Source organism: Rhinolophus sinicus, chromosome 1, assembly GCF_057876585.1.
Source record: "Rhinolophus sinicus isolate RSI-liver-muscle chromosome 1, RSI-T2T, whole genome shotgun sequence".
In the NCBI taxonomy this organism is placed as follows: Eukaryota; Metazoa; Chordata; class Mammalia; order Chiroptera; family Rhinolophidae; genus Rhinolophus; species Rhinolophus sinicus.
The window spans coordinates 3,373,471-3,398,253 of NC_142501.1; the positions used below are offsets into that span (position 1 = coordinate 3,373,471).

Sequence of the window (24,783 nt, forward strand, 5' to 3'; positions counted from 1 at the left end):
GCTGCAGCCCCGCAGTGGCGCTCCGCGAGCCTGGGCGGAGCGCGAGGACAATTACCTTCTTTCAAGAACTGCGCGTGCATCACCAGGACGAGGAAGCAGCAGAGCGCAGCCCCTGCGAGTGCCCAGAGCGCCTTCAGGAGCTGCATCGCGGAGTGCCCACCCGGCGACGCCCCCGAAGTCGCGCAGCGAAGGTCCAGGCGCCGCATCAGCGCCCCGCCGGGTGCCGAGGCCGCCCGCTCGCGCCCTCCATCCGCCGCGACTGGAGGCGCCACTCCGGGCGGCGATCCGCGTCTTTTTGGGCAGGGGGAGGGGAGCGGGGGGCGCGGGGAGGGGCGGGAGGGGGCGGGGAGGCTAGCAGGAAGTCTCGGGCCGCGGCGGCCGCCGCTCCGGCCACTCGGCCACCATCGCGGGCTGCGGGGCGCCGGGGGCCCGGGCGCGGGGGGGTGGCTGCCGCGGCCCCATGGATCAGCCCCGCTGCCGCCCCCGGAGCCGCGCGGCCAGCAGGGCCCGGACGGCGGCCCGCGGACTGCGCAACGGCCCCGGCGTGGGGGTCCTCCCGCCTGCCGCCCGCGCAGCTCCGGCCCGGGGCTCAGGGGGCCGCCGCGCCACCGCCACCTCCGCGGAGGGCCGGGGCCGCGCGCACGGCGCTGGGCTGCCGCACCATCGCCGCCACCGGTGCCCGCGCGGCCCGGGGCTGGCGGGCCGGTCCCCCCCGGACGGTGCCGGCCTCCGCGCTCCCCGGAGCCCGCGCCTCCGCCGCTGCAGCCGGACGAGGCCCGAGTCGGTGCTCCCGCGGTGCCCGCGCTGCTGGCGCTGCCGGTGGCGGGGCGGCCGCGCCGACAGGTGGGGCCGGCGACACTGCGCGCCTGGCCGCCCGCGGGACGCCGCTGCTCTGGCCGGAGGACGCTCGCCCGCCGCTCGCTCGGCTTAGCCGCTCCTGGTGAGGCGGCGGGAGGAGAACGGAGGCCAGGCCCGCCCGGCACTCGGACTCCGGCCCGTGCCTGCCGCCGTCTGCGCTCTGCCCGGCCCGCCGATGCGCACTGGGCCGCGGAGGGGACCCGGGGGACCCCCGCCGCCCTGCAGCGCCCCCGCCTGGCGCGCCGGCGGGTCAGGCGGGGCCGGTCCAGCCGAAAACCGCGGGTCGGGCTCCACCTAGGTGCGCAGGGGCCTCACTGCAGAGCCGGCCGTACGGGGGGGGGGGGGCGGAGCGGGGCTCCGGAGACCTCGCATGCGCCCAGGCCCCTCGAACCCCAGGGCCCCTGGAGGGACGGGGAACGCGGCTCAGGCATCGCCACTGTCCCTGGCCGACCCGAGGTGGCTCCTGAAAAAAAACGGCACCTCTTCCAGGAAACACACATACCACCTCCCGGCCCCAGTGTGTGACATCCTGCAGACCAGCCGGCACAGAGCCAGTGGGAGCACAGTACATGCCCAGGGACTGCTCCAGATAAACAGCCTGCACCGCTTGCCTCTTGCCTGGGCCTCCCTCCGCCTTGCCTTCGGAAGGGCCCAATCCCCTCTCTAAGCACTCCACCCCCCCACCCCCGCCGCCCCCCCACCCCCAGCAGCCAAGTCTATGTCCTGCCCAGAGCCCCTGGGAGCACTGTCCTAGGCCTCAAGGCAGTTTGTGCCTGAGCTGAATTTCAAACTCAATTTCAAATGCCCAGCAAGGAGTTTCCAACAGGGGTTGAGGGCTGGAGCCTCTTCCTGAACCTGTGCCCCGACCTGTGTGGGGTGTGGGGGGTGACAGGGTGCCCTGCAGAGCGTCCTCCTGAGTGTGAGGCAGGCCTGGACAGCACAGCACAAGCTCACACTGCGGCTGTTTGCTTCCTGCACAGATATTTATGTGCCAGGAAGGGCAGAGGCCTGACCTGGAAGGGCTCTTAGAGGACACACAGGTCAAACCCCTCAGGGTACATCTGGGGTAACTGAGGCCTGCATAAGCATGGACACTGGCACCAAATCCAACAACAAAGGGCAGGCCACGACCAGTGTCAGGCGTGCCACTGTCTGCCTGGCCTGATGCTGCTGTGCCCAGCCCCTTCTTGGAGGTTGAGAAGCCATTCCACACTGCGGCTGCGTCATGCCCCGAACTCCCCCCTCACCCCCACCCCTCACCCTGGGAAGTAGTCTGAGACAAGAATACCAGGGCCAAGCACTGTCCTGGAGACGTGGCCCTGGCCTTAGCCGGGTCAAACAAGGAGCTCCCTCGGACGGTCCCTTCTCAAAACCCTGTTTCCTGTAAGCGCCTTACCCTGTTCCTCTGCTGTCAGCCCAGAGGCCTTTTCCAGGAAAAGTCTCACCTGCAGTGACCAGACAGGGAGACGTCCTACCTGGTCCACAGAGCCTGACCTCTGCCAAGGTCACAGCAGAGCTCTCCACTCCTGTCTGAAGGGCCCCGGGGGCGCTTGTCACACACGTCCATCCAGGACCCCAAAAGGACCGCACTCAGGAAACAAAGCCCACCTCTGACATCGCCATGTCCCAAGTGCATGTTATTTGAAATTTTGAAAATTGGAAAATATTCTAAATATTCTAAATATCCAGTTCACCACTGGAACTTTCAGAAAATAACTATTTGGGAGTTACTTCTGTAAAGAGAATTGAAGAGAAGAAAGTTCGCAGAGGGAGGCATGGGCGGATTTACTTCCCCAAGTGGGCGGGAGGCCGTTGTGCTGCCCGTTGGGGGCCAGAGCATCCTCCTCGGGGCACCGGGACCCTCTACTAGTAAATGTACATGGTATGGACCCTTAGAAGGTGTGGCGGGTGGAAAGTGGGGAGCCCTGTGGCAGGCACCCACAAGAGTCAGCAGTACACAGCACAGGGGCCCCCAGTGCACAGGAAACGTGCCTTTTGTTTATGTGTCTCTAACTGAAATTACTGCAATTGGGCAGTGAACACAGTGGTTTAGGTTTAACCGTGGCCGTGTCAGAAACAAGTTACAGGAACCTCCGTGTCCCATCACAGCTCTTGTGGACTTCTCAGAATATCACGTCCCCCTTACTTCAGGTGACCATTGTCCCGCCACAAGACATTTTTATGTGAGATTTTGATAAAGAAGCAAACATTACCTTATCAAAAAAGATTTTCAACATTTGATGAAAGTGCCTTTCGATATAACTGGTTTTCTTAGCCATAGCCATCTCTTATATTTGTATTTCCATCCGGGAAGGGTTCCACCAGATCGCACAGGACAGGCTGGGAGCCCTGCTCTAAGAGAGAGCCAGAGACAGAGTGGAGGTGTGTGGCCTTCCACAGCTAACAGGCCAGGGAGTGAGAAGGACACCCCCCCCTAGGAGTGACATGCCCGATGTGGCAGCTTGCTCACTGCCTCCATCACCACCTCCAGGAGGCCCATCTGTCCGCAAACCCTTCCCGTTCCCAGAGGACCTACCGTCGGCACACAGGGCGGAGGTGACCCACACGGACCCCTTACTGTCGTCACCTCAGTGTTTACTCCTATACAGAGGACCTGGAGGCCTGTTTGCGGAAAGGCAGCGGTGGGAAAGGAGGCAGGCCTGGGACATAGGGACTGTACACATGACCTTCAGGGGGCAGAAATCAGAAACGATTCAGGGAAAAGTAAAATAATAATCCTAAATTGCATCATTCACACAGAACTTTGAGAGAATACAGCACCAGGAAAAGAAAATCAGGCTACTATAAAGAAAAACAAAACAAGAGGAAAAGAAAAAAGAAAAAAACTCTTGGAAATTAACTAACCAATTTTAAGTTACAGGGGACAGACTGACAGGCACAATGGGAGTGACTGAAACCCAGGCCGTGGAAAATGAAGTCAGAGGTGATTCTCAGAGTGAAAAGCAGAGGGAAAGAGAGGGAAAGGTAGATAAAAGTTGAAACACGAGCGTCAAGCTTTCGTTTATTAGAAATCCCAAAGGAGAAAATGAAAGGCGACAAAGCTGGGGAAACAGCCAAATAAACGAACACATGCATGTCTTCCGGTTATAGGGTCTGCCGTACTGTGAGTAGATCTAACAGACAGACCTTGACCCAAATAACGCAGGAAACTGTTAAAAGCTGGCAGAAGAAAAGGAACACACACCACAAATAAGGTATGTCCTGTGAAGTCAGAAAGAAACGGACGCTGGACTTTTCATCAGCAACACTGGCTCCTAGGAGATACGGGGGCAGGGTCTTCAAGTTCTGATGGGGAAAGACAGAGCATCTAGAGTGTCACACCTGCGTCTACTGTCTGTAAACTTTACCCAAAAGGCAGTCCATTTGCTTACTAGTCACACACCCTCCATGCAAAGCTGACCTCGGTGACACTGCAGCAGAGAAGGGGTATCAAGAAGTCAGGCGGACGTGGGCCTATGAGGTAGAGGAGAACTTAGCACCTCTGATGCTTTCGAGTGAAACGCTGTAAAGAACATGCGTGCAGACACATTAGGCCCCCGACTGGGCAGAATCTCCTTCAACTGACAGAAACTCCACAATAAACTTCCATCTCTTTCTCTATAGTCACGGTCACCAGTCTGGTATCTGTGGCAAACAACAGATATGGAGTCGTACTGTAACTGCCACGTAGTGCTTCTCGAGTTTTGAAGTTAACATGTCGACACAGCTCACGAAATATTTCTAGTAGAAAGGGAAATACAAATCCTTAAGCCTCAATTATTTTTCAAACGTATGAAAAAAGGAAGGTGGAATGTTCCGGCAGAGAGGCTTCCTGCTTTCCCAGCCCTCCAAAGGGGTGTAATGAAGTGCTGACCAGAGGTGATGGGTCAGGAGAAAAGTTTAAGCATGCACGGAAAGGCATCACGCGAGGGAAAACAAACAAACAAGCAAACAAATAAGAATGATGGTGTAAGGCCCAGAATGGGGAAAGTACCCTGTTCCCAGCTTTGTCGCTGGGGAAGGAGTCGGGTGTGGGGAGAGGGAGGCAAAACCTTGCCTTCATTTGGATCTTTCATTTGTTATGAATTTTCCAACATGAGTCATATAATGTTTGGGGATTTGAGGAAACCTAGTCATCGTAAAAATAATGTAAAGTACGTTCAATCCATGTAATGGAAGTTTTCACCAGTTGAAGAGAATGAGGAAGGGGCATAGACATACATACATATAAAGACAGCACAGCCATTTGTACACAGGTGTGAGCCCACGTGCCAACAACCAAGGCCATGGCAGTAGAGGGGCGGGGTTTCGGCTTTGACTGACAGGGAAGTCGTCCACTAGGTGGAGACTCCGTGTGGCACTTGGGAGGGAGGAAGATGGGGCAGGTGCAGCAGGTAGGGACTTAGCATGAGGTTTAAGGAGCAGAAGCCTTGAGTCCGGGAGTCACGGAGAGGAACAATTTGCAGGTGAGCCTGCCCGACAAGAAGCCTGGACCTCATGGAGGCCTCAGGTGCAGGAAGCCACCTGGGAGAAGAGCTGGGGATCAGGACACGGGGGTCTCTGAGGGCCCAGAGACACCGGGGAAGGCCCAGAGCATGGGGGGCGGGGGGACTCTGCCGCTTCCTGGGTCCCGGGAGGAGACGAGGGCAGTGTCCTGGGGAACAGGCCCCCTCACCCTCACCTGGTTCAAAACAAGGGCTGTGAGGACACGGGTGGAAGTGACCACCACTGTGTGCTGGGGGATGAGCATGCATTTGGATGTCACTTATGAGACCAGGCCCCGTTCTTGTTGCAGAATAACTACTGAACGCAAGGAACAGGCAGGGCCTGAGCCTGGGAGACAGAGCTGAGCTTCAGACTCGTGCCCAGGGCTGGAGGGCTGGGCCGAGGAGAACAGACTTTCAGGTCACTAGGGAGGACGCTTGGGCCACCAGTAATAGAGGACGGAGGAAGTAGTGGGGAGAGGCTAGAGTGGTCAGATGTGGGCAGTGGTTTAAGCCAGTTCCTGCGAGGTCTGCGGAAGGCCTGGATGTGGGGGGACACGTGCGAGAAGCGGCTGCTGGGCCAGGTGATGGGGTGCGGTGTTTGGTTTCAGACCAGCCTCTTGGCAGACTAGGATCCAGGGGGAGATGGGAGTGGGCAGCTGGGCTGTGAGCTGAGAGCGGAGATTGGCCAGGCAGGGGCCACCGGGGGATGGTTTGGAGGCTGAGGCACCAGCAGAGCCTCCTGGGGGGAGTGGGGAGAATGTCAGCAGACAAGAAGGGGCTTGGGGGTGAGCCTGGTAGGTGCCCCCGGACATAAGCCAGGGTGATAAGGAGAGAAGGTGGTCTGCAGTGGCCCGGGGGGGAGACCACAGCGGGGTGTCCCATGCAGCAAGTCAATGAGGAAAGGACACGTGCCCAGCCCCAGCATGGCAGGAAGTGGCCGGGCATGGTGGGCAATGCCCGATGGGTGCAGGACTCCCCTGGGTGGGGGGAGATGTAGTCTCGTCTGGGGTGAGGCTCCCCTGTGGGCGGGGGGCAGAGGCTGAGCTTGAAATGTAGGTTGGAGAAGCCTGGGGCGGACCGAGCACATGCGCCCTGCCTGGGCCTGTCCGGTGACGGAGTCCCAGGGTCATGACTGAGTGCATCCGACTTGTCTGGTCTTCCTGCAAACAAGCAGATCCCTGGCCGGGGACGGCAGCGGCCAGAACCTCTGTACAGGGAGCATCTCCCGTGTTCCTTTCAATAGCCACAGTATCAAATTCGGCCCCAAGGCCCAGCCTACCTGCTGACTGCCGTGCCAGCACACACACCTGTGCACACGCACACACACCTGTGCACACGATACATCATCCAGGTTCCAGGACACACAGGTGTGCTCCAGCCTCCAAGAGTCCAGGGGCCCTTCACTGCCCTGAACCCCCAGGCTGCTCCCCCGCAGACCCTGCTCTGAACAGACCCCTTCGCGGTGCCCCTGGCTGTGACATGGAGGAGCTCAGTGGCTCGGACCACCGCCGCTGTGCCGGGCAAATGTGCTGAGGACCGCGGAACACCTGAACTCAGCACGGGGGGTTGGGCTGAGTGCAGAAAGGAAACACGTGCCCGGTGTGGGGCTGCGGGAGCCTGGAAGCACCACCCAGGAGCCTGGCCACAGGGGCGGGCGGTGCTTTGACCTCAGGCACAGGGTGAGGGAGTGACAGGGGACCAGGGAGGAGGTGCGTGCGTCACAGCTGCTCAGCATCCGGTGGCTTCTGTGCAATGGGCAGTGTGGGTGCAGAGCTACATGTGACATGAGTGAAATGGGCATGTATGGCAGGGTACACACGTGGCAGGGCATGTAACACATGACAGCACATGTGGGACATGACAGGGCACACAGCACGTGATGGGACACATGGAGCACCTGTGACCAGGCACATGTGCCATGCATATGATAATTATGTGACATTTAACTGGGCACATGTAACATATGTACTCAAGGCACTGGCCTCCTGTGTGATGGACACATGACAAGAGCACATGAATATATGTGTCGGGCACATGCAACATTTAACATATGATGAGCGCATGTAAATACATGGCAGATGATACATAACACCTAGACAGAAGGGGATACATGTGTGACAGGAGGGCACCTAATACATGTAACAGAGGGGGACACATGTGACATCCATCAAAGGCCGTGTAAACATGAGCCACCCTCATGAAAACGGGGAGGAAACAGAAGACGGTCCTGAGGGTGCTAGCTCCTGGACGTGTGTGTGGGTATACACGTGCTGACACACATGTCGTGTGAGGGCACACACACGTGTTGTTCCTGTGTACATGTGTGCACATGTACATGTGTGGTGTGTGCCTGTGTGTAGTGTGTCTGAGTGTGTATGCTTCTGTGCACGTGGGGTCGTCTGTGTGGTGCCACGTCTGAAATTCACTCGCAGGCAGATCATTTCAAAGGAAAGACATTTCCCCAGGGGACCGGGCGCAGTCCTAAAGCTTCCAGGCTCCAGGACAGGTCTGTCAACACCAGTAAACTAAATCCTCAAGCAGCACCCCTGCCGATTAGGACACACACACAGACACGCGGCCACACACGGCAGATGGCCTGCAGCCATCCATTCTCTGCTTTTGGCCTGGGAAAGGCTGGGGGTCCTCTCTCAGAGACTGTGGACACCTCCATGTGTTGCGGGGCATACAATACCTGGCACCACATAACCCAGCCCCAGACTCTTCATTTTAAACAGCGTGTGACACGTCCCACAGCCCCCTCAGTCCAGGACCTCCTGCTAGTGTGGTGGCAGTGTCCGTGGGTCTGGGGCAGGTGGCTTAGTGGTGACCAGGGCAGCTCAGCAGCTGGTTCCTGAGGGCTGGGGCCTCCTCCCCCTCTTCTGTGAGCTGGGCTGAGCTTGAGCCCCTTGAGATTGTTTTCCTGCCTCTAAAATGGGGACAACACGGCCCTGCCTCCAAGGCGGGATGGCTCCTGGCAAGCAGTTGGGGCCCCCAGGATGGCCGCCAACAGAGGGGCTTCTGGGAGTGGGAGGGGGTGGCGTCCAGCTCCTTTATTTTCAATTTTGTTCCAAGATCTGAAGACGTCTTCCCAGCTGGGTTGACCTTTAGGAAGCCAGAAGTTCGCTCTAAATTAACTATTTCTGAAGAGCTGGGGTTAAATACTTGCTCTACATACGCCGTGGGACTTCTGCCTTCATTGAACCCCGTGGACAGAGTGAGGCCGCTTACCAAGGAAACACGAGTCTTCACATCAGAACCGTGCATGTGGGCCACCCTCCCCAGGCTGACCCTGCCCCTACATGTGCCCAAAGGTGGGGAAACAAGGCCCCACTGACGCCATATCGGGGGCGCCTGGGCTGTGCTGCAGCCCGTGGGACAGCCCTGGTTCATGCGTGTGCCGATGCCAGAGGTGTATGTGAGCCTGCGTGGCCCAGTGGGGACACTGAGAGCAGAGCTGGCTCAGGCTGGACCTCGTCACCTCAGTGTCTCACAATCACACTTATTTACAAACACAGGCACGCCCAGCGTCACTTTACCAGCATAATTTTCTAACTATTGCATTAAAATCGTACTCATCTTGATGATTGAGTGTCTGGGCACGCCCCAGATTTTGTGCCCAGGGCAGGGCCTCACTGGCCTCACCCTTGTCCCCCTCTGGCCACTGCAGGCCCCCCACCACCCAGAGACATCACTTCAAACATCGGAGACAGGCCGGGCCCTGTCGTTGCCAGAAACTTCCAGGGCCACATGTCCCCTCACTCCTCTGAAGCAAAAGTCTGCGTCCACTGAGCCTGGCCACACATGCACGTTTCCCGATGCCTGGCCCCCTGTACCTGTGACCGCCCTGAGTCCCGCCATGTCCCAGGGCAGCGCTAAGCTCCCTTACTCACACCCAGCAGCGTCTTTTATTCCCCCCACAGCACCATCCCTATTGCAGAGAAGACGGAGCCTGTGAGAGTGGGGCTGCCTGTGCAAGAGCCACCACCAGTTAGGGGGCAGGCGGGGCTGCCCACCCCAGCCCTGCCCCTCCTCCCAAGCTGACTGGGGCTTCAGGATCCACAGTGCCCCCCACCCCCAGGCAGGAGGGGGAGTACTCACCACTTCCCACAGCTGAACGTGACCAGAGGCGGTGAAGGGGGTCCCTGTAGGTGCCCCCGAGAACAGAGGCTATGATCTCAGCAGCATTCACCTTCTCATCATCCACCAGCTGACACTCATGTCTCCCTGTGATGGGCCCTCATCCCCTCTCCAGTCTCTCTCCAGCTCTGGGACGCATGGGCCACTTAATTCACACACCAAACCCCTGGGGTTGCTCAGCCAGGAATCCAATGCCAAACGGTCATCCTGTGACACCCATTCTGCAGCGGTGGCCTGGGACCCCGAGAGCAGGGCTTTGCACGCTGAGGCCTGGCTGTGCGGGGTGCCGAGGAGATGCTCAGAGGATGAGACACACGGGTGAGCCCTGGTGAGTGGAGGGAGGAAGGAGCAGGGGCTTCCTGGAGGGGCAGGTACTGTCCTCCCCCTCCCCCCGCCCCCCCCTCCCAGGCCACAGCGCACCCTGCTGGCCAGCGCCTGCCCAGCAGTCTGCACAGCTACACAGCTCCAGACACTGACCACTGTTATCTTGCTCTCCCTTTTAAAATCCTTATCTTTCTCTGCACACATTAGCTCACACTTTAGTTGAACTTAACATATCCTCTTGGCTCCAAGTGTGGATTGTCTCCTGATTGTCTCCTGAGGAGCCTGGGAGGGAACCATGGGGCCTGCGTCCCTGAAGCCGACTCAAGCCCTCCATGGGCCTCAGGTGGGGGCACGTGGCCGGTTCACTGCCTCCACCCAAAGCAGGGCTCCGCCTGCCCCTCCCAGAACACACACTGAGATTTTCTTTTCGTTTAAAAAGTTATTTCCTCTTCAAGTATGTTTGAGGAAATGGAATCAAATTAAAGGTGCCTCCCCCGCCCCTCAGAACGCATCCCCTAGCAGCCTGAACACAGACTCAGGGCAGTGTCTGTGTGGCGACACTTGGGAAAGTGTGACCCTTCCCTCCAGGGAAGGGTGATGTGTGCGGGTCCACAGGACCAGCTACTGTGCAGCAGATGAGGAGGAGGGAACTGGACGCAGTGTCATCACGCCAGAGCCCCACACCACCCAGGTGAGCACCAAAGCCAGCGCTGGACCAGGGCTGCTGCAGGTCCGGACCCTGCGAATGTGCCCGGACATCACAGTCATAGCTGAGGCCCTGCTGTGGCCACTGTCCCCGTTAGCCCGCACTGAGGGACAGGTTCTCCACTTACTGCTGAGGGCACTGAGGCTCAGGGAGCTCAGAAACCTGCCCACAGCCGCACAAGAAGGGGCTGGGTTAGGGCTGGCTCTGCCTGGACGGTGCTTGCGACCCCCTGAAGAGCTTATAATGTCCTCCGAGCCCCCTCCATCTTTTCACCCAGCCAGTATCCATCTGGACATCCACCCATCCATCTGTTTGTCCATCTATCTACCTATCCATCATCCATCTACCCGTCATCCATCCATCCATCCATCCATCCATCCATCCATCCATCTATCCATCCCCTACCAGGGTCTGGCTCTGGTCCAGACAAGGAGCATTCTGGAGGGAACACTACCCCCAGCGGCTCTCCCAAGCCTGTACCTGGAAGAGATGGACACTGCTCCCGGGCCATCCCAGCCCCAGGGGGGCAGAGCTGTGACTGGGGCCAGCACAGGGCTCCTGAGAGCTGAGCACAGGGCTGAGAGGATGGCAAGACAGAGGTCTACAGTGGGCAGAGCACTTTCAGGTCAGCTAGAATAACTCGGCCTGTGTGCAGACGCCAGAAGGTGTCCCTCTGAGGGACCGAGGCCTGATTCTGTGCAGCCAGAGCACGGCGCTTGAGTCGGCAGAGCTGGTGGTGGACAAAGGCTGGCGGTCTCTGCCTTTTAAACATTTCTTCAAATGTTGCTGAGCCCGGAAGCTTGTGTGCCCAATGCTAGAGGTTTCCCAGGCTGCTGTTGTCATAAGGAACTTAGTCTCTTTATTCAGCCTGAGGGCCAGATATGGGACATCTGTGTTCCTGCTCTTCTACCCACACCTGGCAGAGCCACCGCCCGTCCCCTGCAGCCAGCACCCCAGGCGTGCCACCCCTGTGCCGCATTCCCGGAACTGGGCCACGAGAGCGTGTCCTCGTGTGTGTCCTGGGCCTGCCCCACACCTGAGCCCACATGCCCATCCTGGGGCTCAGTCTGCCTTCCAGCTGTGTCTGAGCACAGCGGGTGTTCCCCAGGGAAGCTCCAGCCCCCAGAGCCTGTGGTCCTTGGTCCTCCCCACTCTGCCAACCCAGGCGCCAACCTCCAGGGGTCTTCCCACTCCAGCCGCTAGGAGGCAGTGGGGCAGAGGCAGCAAGCAGGTTGCCTCGTGAGTGCATTCTGCGTCTAACCCGTTTGTGGCTGAGGATGCAACTCACAGCTCCCCAGCCTCAGTTTCCCATCTTCCTCACAAGGCCTCCACCAAGAGGATTCCCCGAGGCTGCAGAGGTGCAGGATGGGGTCCCCACCCCTGGGCTGCTGTTCTGATGTGATGACGGTTATTTTAGGCATGAACCAAGCCAGAACCTTCCTCTGACATGACTTCCTGGCCATCAGGTGCTCGCCAGTCACTGGAGGAAGCGGAGGTCCTGGGAGCCGGCCCCCCAACCCTCACCCTGCTTCTTCAAAGCTCAGCGACAGAGGCACACCCCTCACCACGGCCCATGGCCACACCTCCCCCAAGTCCCCAGTGGGCTGCCGTGCACATGGACAGTGGACAACGACCAGGCCACAATCAGGATGCCGCCCCACTGCTCTTGGCCCCAACCCCTGGGCCCTGCCTTGCCCTCACCCCCAGACCAGCCCCTGCTAACCAGAGATCACCTGTCAGTCCAGAATGGCACTGTGAGGGGAACAGGAATGGGGGCCCCGTAGACCTTGGGAGCTGTGATGGTTCCCGGGAGTCCCTGTCCAGTGTCCAGCTGGCCCTCCCCAGATGAGATGCCAGCCCTGCATGCGGAGCCAGGCTGTCCCCTCTGCATCACAGGCCACCCTGGGGAAGCTCCTTGCATCCCACCCACCCCACGTTTTAGAAAAGGACAGGGAGAGTGAGGCTTTGGAATGTTAGTAATAGTGACTGTGGCAGCTGACGTTTAGTCAGCATGTCCTGGTGCCAGCATCTGGCCCTAAGGCGGTGACTCACTCATTCCTGAGAAGAGGAGACTGAGTCCCAGAGCCCCAGAGCCCGGGCCAAGGCAGGACTCCCGGGGGCCATCAGCCGAACCCCCATCCTGCAGACCCTCGGGAAACACACAGAAACGGCTTTGATCACGTGTCACCTTTGCAGAGCGTGTGAGCGGTCACAGTGAGAACGCAGAGCACCAGCTTCTAACTGAGGTCGACACCCCAGCCGGAACATCCGAAATGGCTTATTGATTTTTAAAACGTGGGGGAGCACTGTTTGTGAAAGTGGTTGGTTACCACCTGGCATTGGGAACTTTCTCATGGGGTTGCTGGGTCTCAGTGTTGCAATTGCCACCTCAGTAATAACAAAAGTCAACTGTCCCCCACACTGAAGGACCTGCAGTGACTGAGTCCTAAGCAAGGAGACGGATGCTAAGTGCCTCCCCCACTGCGAGGCGCCCGCCCAGGATGGAGGCCTTGCCAGCGAGACGCGGCCCCCAGTGTTTGGGTGCATTTTCCATCCATTATCTGTGGTGGGGGCCACACCCCTGCTTCCCACCTGGGACACTCAGCCCGATTGGCCTCTGTCCACACAGCACTGGAGGACCTCAGCGTCATGCAGCAGGACGAGGTGTCACGGTGAGGAGATCCTGCAGGTTGTGGGGGAAGGCTTTGGTTTTGTGGTCCTGTCTGTCACGGCCGTGTGTGTCTGTCATGGCCGTGTGTGTCTGTCCTTAAGCAGGAAGGATACTGAGCACCAACAGTGGATGCCGGGCCCCTGGCCCATAGAAACGTCCCCCAGAACCACAGAGCAGAGAGCGATCGGACCTACGTGACCTCCTTAGGACAGCAGCCCCCAGCGACATGTTACCCGGTAGCTCTGACGGGCCAGAAGAGCTAATGGGCCAGGTGAGGCATTCTCTGTCATTGGTGTCACACGTGTGCTGTGCCGTGTCGCAGAGCAGAGCTCGGTCATGCCAGAGAGATAGGAGGCGGCGACAGCAAGACTGTGATTGGCTGGTAAAGGGTCACAGGGGCCTGGGTTGGCCAGGTCACCCGCTCATCCCGGGGAGGGGTCTCTGCCTGAGGGCCGTGCTGGTCGCCGAGGGACCTGAGTCCAACACCACCTGTGAGGTCCACGTCCTCACCAACCTCTCAGTCACCCTCGGCTTCTGAAGACCCCTGTGGGGGCCCAGGTGGGATGACACGAGTGTCCACTGTCCCCATCAGCTCAGGTGGCCATAACAAACGTCACAGCCTGGGCGGCTCAAACAACAGACATTTATTGCTCAGTTCTGGAGGCTAGAAGTCCAAGGTCAAGCTGTGAGCAGGTCCAGCCTCTGCTGAGGACGCTCCTGGGTGCCAGTGGCTCCCACATAACAGCAGGGTCACGTCTCCCATGTCCCTTCTTATAAGGTCACTGACCCATCCTGGGGGCCCCACGCCATGACCTAATCCCCTCCCAGAGGCCCCGCTTCCAAATACCTTGCGGGTTAGAGCTCCAGGCATAGGAGTTAGGGGGACACGATTCACTCCACAGCACCCGTCATTGTAAATCTTCTACTGGGCACCTGTCCTCACGCTCTCTCTGGGAGCCTGGTGGCTGTGAGCGGACCCCAGGGCTGGGCCATGCTTCTTGCTGCGTCTGGCCCACCTGGGCACTTGGGCTGATCTTCTGGCCCTCTCGAGGGTCAGCCCTGCCATCACATGCTCTTGCACCGCGCCTCTCACTGTCTAGTCCATGCGCCCCGGGACCTTGCTGGTCTGCAGCCCCTGCCCATGTCCCCACGTCCATGTCTCCCTGTTGCTGCACGCAGAAGATGCTCCAGGCATGGTTCCTGAAAACAAACGAATCAGCAAACGCAGGGCAAACGACAGACTTCTCTCCAAAGTCCCGCCACTCCTAATGGCGCCCTCAAACCAGCGGTGGCGGGAGAGAGAGTGGCAAGGACCCATATGGGCCCAACTCCATCTAATAACTTCATTATGGGCTTTCAGGCTACGTCCCTGTAAGTAATCTGCTGCCTGAAAATGCAGACGATCGCGGGCTCAGAGACCCCGAGAGGTGCCGCGGCCGTTAAAACACCCCGTGTCAGCTCCGGGGGGGGCACATGCAGACCGAGATTTAATTTGTCCGTGTGTAAAATGCGGGCCTCTAAGAAACACCCAGGGCAAGGAGCAAATGAGTATGTGCCGCGGAAAAGCAGACGACGATTTGCCGGCTCCCAGCAAATTGAACATAAGCTCATATTATGATGCAGCCACAGAGCGCGAAGGCGCAGTAATGACTGTATTGGGATGTGGCGACGGTGGCACGGAATAAGAATGAAGTGGCACAGGCGGCTCGTTATCCATCTGGGAGTTCCCGTCACCTTCCCTCTGCCCGGAAGTCGGTGCTGCCTGATGAGCAGAGTGCCTGGTGGGACCTGGGGGACAGAGACGCAGACGGCCCCACCCCGACTTCCGCCATGAGCGCCTGAGTGGGGGAAGGTGCGAGAAGGGGTCGCCGTGGTACTTGGACCTTGGAGGGGACTCGTCCAGCAGAAGCAGGGGTGGCAAGTGGCCTGTGGCCCGTGAGTGTCTGTGAGGCGTCCGTGTCTTCAGGAGCCAGGCTGAAGTGTACGATACGCCTTGACGAGACCAGGCTTCCCGCCCGCCTGCACGGAGGGAACCCGTCTCCTACCTCCATCCCCACAGCCGCCTTGCACAGGTCTGCCAGGGCCGCGGGGACGTGCACGGAGTCATTCATTGTCTCCCAGTGCCAGGGGCTGGAGGCCCAGATCCAGGTACCACAGGGCTGGCTCCTCGGAGGCCTCTCTCCTTGGGGTGCAGACGGCCGTTTCTTCCCCATGTCCTCACCTGGTCGACCCCCTGTGTCTCTGCGTGTCTGTGTCCTCATCTCCTCTTCTTATAAGGACATCGGTCATGTTGAATCAAAGCCCCACCTAGTGACCTCATTTTCATGTAATTACCTCCTTAAAAGCCTCATTTCAAATATATAGTCACACTGAGGTGCTGGGGTATTAGGACAGCGACATATGAATTTGGAGGCACAGTCAACCTGTCGCACACCTCGAACGCTGTTACTGCTGTTGTCACTTGACCCTGACCCCCAGCCCTGACACTTGTGCCCTGTTCCCCGTGACCAAGGCAGCTGTGGACACACCTGGCCCTGCCAGGCTCTGCTCACAGCTGTGTTTCTGTCAGGCAGGGATGACCCCGCCGCGTGGGTGGTCTGCTCCTCCCAGGACTGAGCAGAGGGTCAGTGAACCTAAGCTGTGGACCTGCTTCCCCATGATAAGAGGTGCCCCCAAGGCGAGCGAGCACTGGGGTCCAGGTGAGGACAGAACCCTGAGTCAGCTGCTTGGGATCCACGGCCCACTGAGCCAACCAAAGGGACACCCCAACCCGGGAGCAGCGGAAGAGCAGGTGACAGATACCCCAGGAGGAACCAGGCACAGTAGCCCAGAAACTGCCAGTGGAACCACCAGCCATGGGGCCAAAGGGGCCCCCGGCCCCCACTCCCTTCACCCTAGGCCTCCATCAACAGACGACTGCGGATTTCACAGAAAGATCCCCAACTTTAAATCTGGGTAGCATCCTCAGACCCAGGGCTGGTCTCCCTGGCTGCCCGGAGGGGCCCTCAGGCACATAACCTGACACCGCGCGGCCGGCCGAGTGTTTCAGTGAGGGCCCCTCAGGCTGCACCCCCTCATTAGCACCGTGCTACCTGGGGCTAGCTGCTCAGAAGGGAGCCCCCAACCCCAGAAACTAACTGGTGTCGGGGCCATGGGAAGTGTGGGGGAGGGGCTACTTCCGGGCAGCCACTCAAGAGGGGCAGGTGCTCATGTGTCCCTGCAGTGCCATCTCATTGGGGATCTGTCCTGGGGCAGCCTCTGAGGGACCCCACATCCCTGCCCTCTGCCCTCTGCCCTCCGTCTGGCCGTCTAGCCATGGTCACGGTCCCATCACACCTGTGGGGATCCAATCCCCACCATCCCCACGTTCTCGGGACTCCCAGCTTTCCTGTCACAAACCGAAGATATTCCAACTCGGGCCTGCCCGGGACACGTGTCCTTCGACAGATACAGATGGCACGGGCTGATTTAAATAAATCTATTAATTCTGTGCAGCTTAGCATGTGTATATGTATGTGAACTGCAGCTTTGAAATCATGTGATTTTGAAAAGGCAGCATCTGTTACATGCAGTTACTTCTCCCTGTGGCATGCAGCCTCCAGGGCTTCCAGACACAGCGACCAGGGTGCAGCCCCGCGAGCCCGGGCACCCCCAGGGCTGGTCTTCAGGAGGGGTGGCCTGCTCCCCCAGTCCCCTCAGGCCCCCCAGTGCCCAGGACAGACTTGTCTTCTCTGCCTGAGACCCCCGTCTGTGCCACTCCAAGGCCCACAGATCCCAGCTCCACGGGTGGTGCCCTAGGTCACAGGCCCCCTTCTCCTCCCACCGACCCTGCTGCCAGGAGCAGACTTCACAGTTTGGGGCCTCAGCCAGGCCCTGGGTCCCTCGCCCACCTGGACACCAGGCACAGTACCAGGATACCAGCTGGGGCGTCGAGGGTGAGGAGGGTGAGGCCGGGCCCTCGCCAACACGTGGCCCAGGGCCGTGGTCTGGGAGGACGCTGCTCCTGGACAGGTAGAGATTTTCAGGCTGTGACCTGCAACCCCTGGGCCACCCGCTGCAGCTCCCTCTCGTCACCTTGTGCCCTCCAGCAGGTCTCCTGAGGGCCCTACCCCGACTTCCTCCGCTGTGGTGCAGGGGCTCAAACATGGCCACCCCAGCAGAGGTCACCCCCTTCTCTGAGCCCTTTGAGAATGGATGGGGTGACCCGGCTGCAGGAGGCCTCCAAACACTGGGTGCCCAGTCATGGATGATGCTCCCACAGCCCCAGGGCACCTGGGCGTTGACTATTTCCTTGTGGCCATGTTTCCTCCTCTCTCTCCAATAAAGATGGCACTTCTGACGACACAGACGCACCTGAACCCCCACCGTGTGCAAACAAGGGTGCAAGCCCAAGCCCAAGGCTGAGCCAGAGAGCCAGAGGGCACACAGCCTCCCTGGGCGCCGAGACCCTGGAAGGAGCGGGTCTGGGCCCTGGAGCGGAGGGGCTGCTCTGAGGTCCCCAGGAAGACAGAAGAGGTGCCAGGAGGGATGAGAAGGGGCCAGAGGCCTGGGAAGCCGGCCACACCGCGTGCTTACGAAGAGTGCTGAGCCGCCAGCACTCCGGGCTCCTGGCCTGCACCCCCTCCTCCCTCCACCCACAGACATTCACAGGCCCCCACCATGTGCCCCACCGTGTGCCAGGCCCAGGCTGTGCCCAGGAGATGCAGTGAGCGGACAGCGACAGTGACGAGCTGACGGGGACCAGCCCCCAGCCTCCCTCCCGCTCCCCGTGGACGCCAGTGGCTCCTGGAGCGGCCGCCTGCCTCCACCCTGCGGACTCAGAGTCCCAGCCCTGCCCGCCTTCGGCACCGTCCGGCCACCTGCACCGTGGCAGCTCTAGGACCCCCAGTGGGCGAGACGCTGGGCCAAAAGGGTCTGCAGAGAGGATTCCCCAAACTCTGACATTCGGGGACAGGCACCTACATATTTGTGAAAACTCACACATGCTCAAGGGGGTTCCAGGTGTGAGAGGAGCTTGGAATTTAATAATTCCTAAATTGTATCCCAGACGCCTGGAAAATTCTGAAACAATAATAATTTGGAGGTCTAATCTGTTAAAACAATAGCTTTTAATATTCATTTGTTACTGGCAATAAATGGCCATAATAATTCGATGATTAAGCTGCTGTGACCTTCACTGAACCTCAGCAGTCCTCATTTGCATTCTCATTAAAATGACACTTTCTGTCTCATTCTTTGAAATCCTTAATAGTCTCCTTCCCAGAATTCCCAAAGCCTCCCGAAAGAGTAATTAACTCATGTGATTAAAAATGTAATATGTTGGGACCATTTTTTACTTTTCGGAGGTACCAGGTTAAAAGTTTTAATATGTACTGTATTAATCATAAATCACTTTGATTAAAAAAAAAAAACAACCTCACAGAACGAGAAGTAAATGGAAAGCTTCATTGTCAAGGTTGGATTATGATAATTTCTTTCCTGTCCTAATTTTTATTAATGGGAAAAGATGATGAATGAAACAAGCCCGTCAAACTTCCACACCTTCAAAGCCCTGGGCGGCCCCTGGAGACGCGGTCCTGCTGGGACTGTTCCAAAGCGTGTGTGAGTTGCCTCTTCCCCTGCGCCCACGCTCCAAGGGCCCAGCGAGCAGCTTCCCCTCCAGGCCTGCAAGGAGCACTTCCGAGCTGCCCGAGGACGGGCCTGGGAGAGGACACAGAGCACAGGCGGCGGGTTTGGTCTCGCACCCCACTCGGGGGGTTTCACGTCTCTCTCATGCTCACATCACATTCGGATAACAGTGGCCGGGACAAGCATGACTGCGCCCACTTGGCTGGGCAGGCGTGTGAGCCCCTGTGGGCGTGAGCACCCGTGAGGTGCCAAGGTCTAGGCCAGGTTCCGAGGACCACGTGACGTCCTCCAAGCAAGGAAAGGCCTGGGCAGAGGAGGCACAGGCACATCAGGGCCGAGGAGGAAGTCAACGGAGCATCGTGGGGGAGGGGACTGGACGGCGGGGGCGTGAGACGCGAGCTCCGGGAGGAACCTGCCAGAGGGCCACCCCTCAACCCTGCACCTCCAGGCAGAGGGAGCCGTGGGCACATGAGGTCGGCGGGCGTGCTACAGGACTGCAAGGACTGCATCCAAAGATCAAATACAGACTCTTTGGGAGAAGTGAGTCTCCCCTAAAACACTGATGGGTCTGTCACCAGCCTGCCAGAGCCCTTTGCACGACCCCACAGGTACCCTGTGACCTGTCCCTGGCCTTGCACCCGGTGTGGATGGGAGGGGCGCTGGCACGCTGGTCCCCCTCCCTGCAACCTGTTTGCTCATGCCCTGGGCACCTCGCGAGTGTCCGTCCTTGGTCATGGTCCTGGGGACGCCGCAGTGAGCACAGCAACACCTGACCCACCTCTGCTGGGCCCAACGACCACACATACCAACCACGACCCCGGAAATCCTGCCCGGGGAGCGGCATCACCACAGAGACAAATCTAGCATAGAGGGCGGGGACCATCCAAGTCAGGGTGGTCTTGAGTCTCCCTGAGGGGGTGACATCTGTCGGAGCCCAGGACTGCACAAGCCATGCCCAGACCCTGGAAGCAAGTTCCAGAGGCGGCAGCAGCAGGGCGTGACCCGGGACATGGGAGAAGAATGTTCCTGCTCTTAGGAAGGGCAGGACTTCAGGAGGGCTGGGTGGAGGCCAGGTCAAGGGGGAGGCAAGAGTGGTGACGGGACGGGAGGTGACAACTCTGCCATCTGGATTCAGCTGGGGGAGGGGTGTCCACAGGCCTTGCCGGCGTTGGCTGAGGGCCTCTCTGTGTGTGGACGGGTCTCTCTCACTACTGTCTACCCACAGGGCACCACTGGACCCACCCCAGCCAGGGCCTGGCTCGCTGTAGCTTCTAGGGGATGTTGAGTGAGTGAGTGAGTGAGTGAGTGAGTGAGTGAGTGTGTGAGTGTGTGAGTGAGTGTGTGAGTGAGTGAGTGAGTGAGTGTGTGAGTGTGTGAGTGAGTGAGTGAGTGTGTGAGTGAGTGAGGGAGGGAGTGAGTGAGTGAGTGAGTGAGTGTGTGAGTGAGTGAGGGAGGGAGTGAGTGAGTGAGTGAGTGAGTGTGTGAGTGAGTGAGGGAGGGAGGGAGGGAGTGTGTGAGTGTGTGAGTGAGTGTGTGAGTGAGTGAGGGAGGGAGGGAGGGAGTGTGTGAGTGTGTGAGTGAGTGTGTGAGTGAGTGAGGGAGGGAGGGAGGGAGTGTGTGAGTGTGTGAGTGAGTGTGTGAGTGAGTGAGGGAGGGAGGGAGGGAGTGAGTGAGTGAGTGAGTGAGTGTGTGAGTGAGTGAGGGAGGGAGTGAGTGAGTGAGTGAGTGAGTGTGTGAGTGAGTGAGGGAGGGAGGGAGGGAGTGTGTGAGTGTGTGAGTGAGTGTGTGAGTGAGTGAGGGAGGGAGTGAGTGAGTGAGTGAGTGAGTGCGTGAGTGTGTGAGTGAGTGTATGAGTGAGTGAGTGTGTGAGTGAGTGTGTGAGTGTGTGAGTGAGTGTGTGAGTGTGTGAGGGAGGGAGGGAGGGAGGGAGGGAGTGTGTGAGTGAGTGAGTGAGTGAGGGAGTGAGGAGCACCGGCTGGTGTGATCCAGCTGCTCCTTCTCTTCCCCGGGAGCCCAGCCTGGCCCCTCGGAGCAGGATAAATATTTATTTAAGGTTCTCCCACTTGTCAGTGTGATAAACGGACCCTTGACAAAATCAATGACTCCAGTAAGCTGAGTTAATCTACAGGAGACCCTCCTGAGGGCACGTCCCACTTTGCCTGAGACCCAGAGCTCTGCGAAGGGCTGAAGGTGAGCCCCCATTACACCCAAGCTGGGCGCCAGGCTCCAGGCTGCGGGCCTGAGAAGCCAGTTCCCGTCGCAGGGCTGTCTCAGGAGCCAGGAGACCGGGTCACAGGGCGGCCTTGAGAAGGACGAACGGGCACACGATGGCCTGCAGGTCTGCTCAGCCTCGTCCGCACCCACTGGATCCGCTGCCTGCAGGAGGGGCAGACACAGCCCAGGGCCAGGGGTGGGGACGTCCCCAAGCGGCACTGCCTCCCACACTCCAGGCACATGTTCTTAACCGCAGCTTCCGCCGTCCACTTTGATTCCATCACCTGCCCCAGAAGGGCCCTAATTCGATGTCACCACGCTGCCACCCATAGACCCTCCCTGCACGGCCAGGGATGCAGGTGAGGCGGTAGCCAGCTCGACTGGACAAGCGTTTTCAGGGAGGTGAGAGAGGACGTGTCCCCCTCCGGCCCCCCCTTTCTAGATGCTGCAGAACGCGAGCGGCCCAGACACTGCCTGCCTGCTACTACGCCGTGCACATAATTACACACGCACCTCAAAGAAAACATTTTGTGACATCCCCAATGGGTTTATATTTAGAGCTGAACTTTAAGGCAAATATCAAGGAGTTCGGAACAGAATTCTTGATGGGCTGGTCCCTTCGGCTGTGCTGAGAAAGCCACTGAGCTGCTGTCATGTGCCCACCTCTGGGCGGGGCTTCTGCTGCTCGGCTACTCTGGAAAACCTTGCACTGGGCTGTCCCCTGTCCCAGGACGTAAGCAGAGAGCAGATGGCGTCCAAGGGCCAGAGGGGTTAGCCTGCAGCTGTATCAGCGGGGCCCCGCCTCAGGGGCTCACAGAGACCCCTAGGGAGCAATGGAGGGCCTCGGATGACATGCACAAGGGACCCAGAGCTGCTGGGATGGGTGGGCAGAGGCGACAGCACCCAGCAGGCCAGCCAGCCTGTGACTGCCCAACGCAGGAAGGCTGGCTCAGACTCGGGGGGCCATTCTCCACAACAGCATTTTCTGCACAAATGGAAGTGGTCCAGCTGGGTCTGGACACACTTTAGTCTGAAAGCACCTGCTTCACTCCCTGGGAGGGAGACGGTCAGAGGTGTTTCCATCAGAGGACAGAGCCCTGGACCACGGCCGTGCAGGCTCTGGGGCCTGCTGGCTGTGTGCACCCCGCAAGGCCTCCATCTGTCCCCACAGGGGGTCCAAGGAGTTCAAGCGAGAGAAGCGCTGATGCTGGGAGGGATCATCGGGTGGGTCTGCCTTGGGGTAAGACTCCAGTGGGCTGGCTGTGAGCCACGGCGGGTCCCGTGACAATGGAGTACTTCACCTTCCGACAAAGGAAGGAGAAGAATGGGGGTGGGGGGGTCATCTCAACCTCAGAGATCTAAGTCAAAGCTCTGTAGACCGTAGGGAGGGAGTGGGGCAGTGCCATCCAGGGCCCCCAGGTCACTGTCCCCTGCAGACCACTGAGGCCCCCACCTCCTCAAGCCGAGGGAAGACAGGGCCCACCCCTCAGGACACCGTGTCCCTTGTTCCTGCTCCTCCAGGAAGTGTGTGCACAGATGGACAAGCACAACTCTGTGGGTGGAAGGGGAGGCACCAAGCTTCGGTGACGTCAGCCCCGGGCACCAGAGACGCAGGGTGCAAGGACCACCTCCTCTGGGCAGTGCCAGCGGGCAGCTCCCAGCCCACACATTCAGTGCCATCCCACCTTGGCCACCTTATCCTGGCTCCAGGGAGCTATCCATGGTTCTGGACCCACTGGCCCACCGCCGTGGCATAGCTAAGGTCCTCACCTGATTCCTCCACCTGTGCTCTAGCAGATACCGTGAGTCTATCTCCCACCAGACCCAGAAAAAGGCAGAATCTTCTCATTAGGGCCCATCACACATCTAAGACAAAGCGATAGGACCGGTTCCACCCCTGGAGGTCCTCACCACTCACCACGCCCACTCGTCTGCCCTGGTTTACCCGTGTCCCACCCCAAGCCACTTCCCTGTCTCCTGTGCACGCCCATACCTGTCCTGGCCAGGTGTGCCTCTGCTCACCTGGGCCCTGGCCTGGCTCCCAACAGCCCAGTCCTGCCATCCCGGACAAGCGGCATCTCTGAGCACCACAAAGGGAGTGAGGAGATGACATGCTTTTCAAATGTGTATCAATCTCGAAGGGAATCATTCCACACCCTACTTTTAAATCCCCGGAGAAAAGGCAGCTCAAACTGTGGCCGGCACCACCCAAGGCCCTTTGTTGTGAGAAGCTGACACCACGCTCTCTCCCCTCCCCCCACCCAGTGTGTATGTGTGTGTGTCAGACACAGGAGCTGAAGATCGGTCAAGCCCTCTTCTTGGCACAGCCTGGCATCCCCAGCTCAGCGTGGGCACAGCCTGGTGTCCCCCACTCAGCGTGGGCACAGCCTGGTGTCCCCCACTCAGCATGGGCAAAGCCTGGCATCCCCCGTTCAGCGTGGGCATAGCCTGGCATCCCCCACTCAGCGTGGGCACAGCCTGGTATCCCCCATTCAGTGTGGACACAGCCTAGTATCCCCCGTTCAGCATGGGCACAGCCTGGTATCCCCCACTCAGCGTGGGCACAGCCTGGCATCCCCCCCCGTTCAGTGTGGACACAGCCTAGTATCCCCCGTTCAGCATGGGCACAGCCTGGTGTCCCCCACTCAGTGTGGGCACAGCCTGGTATCCCCCACTCAGAGTGGGCATGGCCTGGTGTCCCCCACTCAGTGTGGGCAGCTTGAGCACTGGCCAATCCAGAAACAGCAGCTTGTGCGGCCTGGCCCCACAGGCGCTGTCTGTGGGAACTTCCCACGGAAGTGTCCCCTTACTGTCTGCAGGGCTTGCTCAGGCTGGAGCTGGGCCATCACTCCCACATTGACAACTTGGGCTGAAGAGTCTGAACCAACAGTTCTGGGCTCCCAGCACAGCCCGTCACAGACAAGCAGGAATTTCCGAGTGTCCCGGCCCTCACGCTCCATCCGCCCTCTGGCTGGTTCCTGTGGCCCCCAGAGAGTGAGCTGACAGTCGGGAGGCCTTCTTGGGCCGAGCTCGCTCTGCTTTCAAAGCCATTTTAGGAGCTTCATTCCGACAATTCCTGGAGGGTTCTGCCCTCTCTGGGTGGTGGGGGCCCATGGGGACCCTGGGGAGAAGCATCTACTTCTGACGTCAGGAAGCAATCATGAACCTCACTTACCAGAGAATGCTGCCTCAGCACTTACTCAGTGCTGGGTCCCTCTGGGGTCCTGGGGATGCAGGGGTGGCCCTGCCCTCGCGTGGCCTGCGGTCTCAGGACCAGGCACCGTGCCCAGCTGGGGAGGCCCTGGAGCCATTCAGAGGGGCCATAAATGCCGCACATGCTCAGAGCGCGTGGAGACAGGGAGGGCCCCGCGTGCCCAGTGGGCACCACACAGCTGGCACCAATGTCCCCAGCCTCTGAGACCAGCTGGGACACGTGTCCAGGTTAAATTCTGTGACTCAGTTCTTTCTTGGGAGCACCTGCCAGGGTGTCACAGCCATGAGCGAGTCAGTGTGTGTGAACCCGTTGGACCGGTGCCTGGTGTGTAGTAAGCCGTCCTGCCCTCGGGGGCGCACGCGCTCCCAGCAGGGGGCGTGGTCAGTCCTTACCGCGGGGCGGGGCCTGGTGCTCTGCCCTCAGCGCGCACAGGGGCCTGCAGCCCTGACCACTGTCGAGGTCACACGGACAGTGAGGGCCAGAGGTGGACCCCAACCCGCACTGCCCGCGCCGGGCCCTGCTCCTGCCACGCCCCTCCCAGGCA

The 24,783-nt window shown here is 59.4% G+C and overlaps 1 protein-coding gene across 4 annotated transcripts in view; it reads right to left on the minus strand.

Moving 5' to 3' along the window:
• Nucleotides 1-24,783, minus strand: part of TAFA5 (TAFA chemokine like family member 5) — a 171,375-nt gene that overhangs the window by 98,945 nt on the left and 47,647 nt on the right. Inside the window, exon 1 of one of the 4 annotated variants that reach the window (XM_019710880.3) lies at nt 56-1,129. The exons of the other annotated variants lie outside the window; for them this stretch is intronic. Within the exon in view, the coding sequence (XP_019566439.1) occupies nt 56-206 (151 nt within the window). The 5' untranslated portion in view covers nt 207-1,129. Of the gene's footprint in view, nt 1-55; nt 1,130-24,783 lie in introns of those variants that run through there. 4 annotated transcript variants of the gene reach the window in all.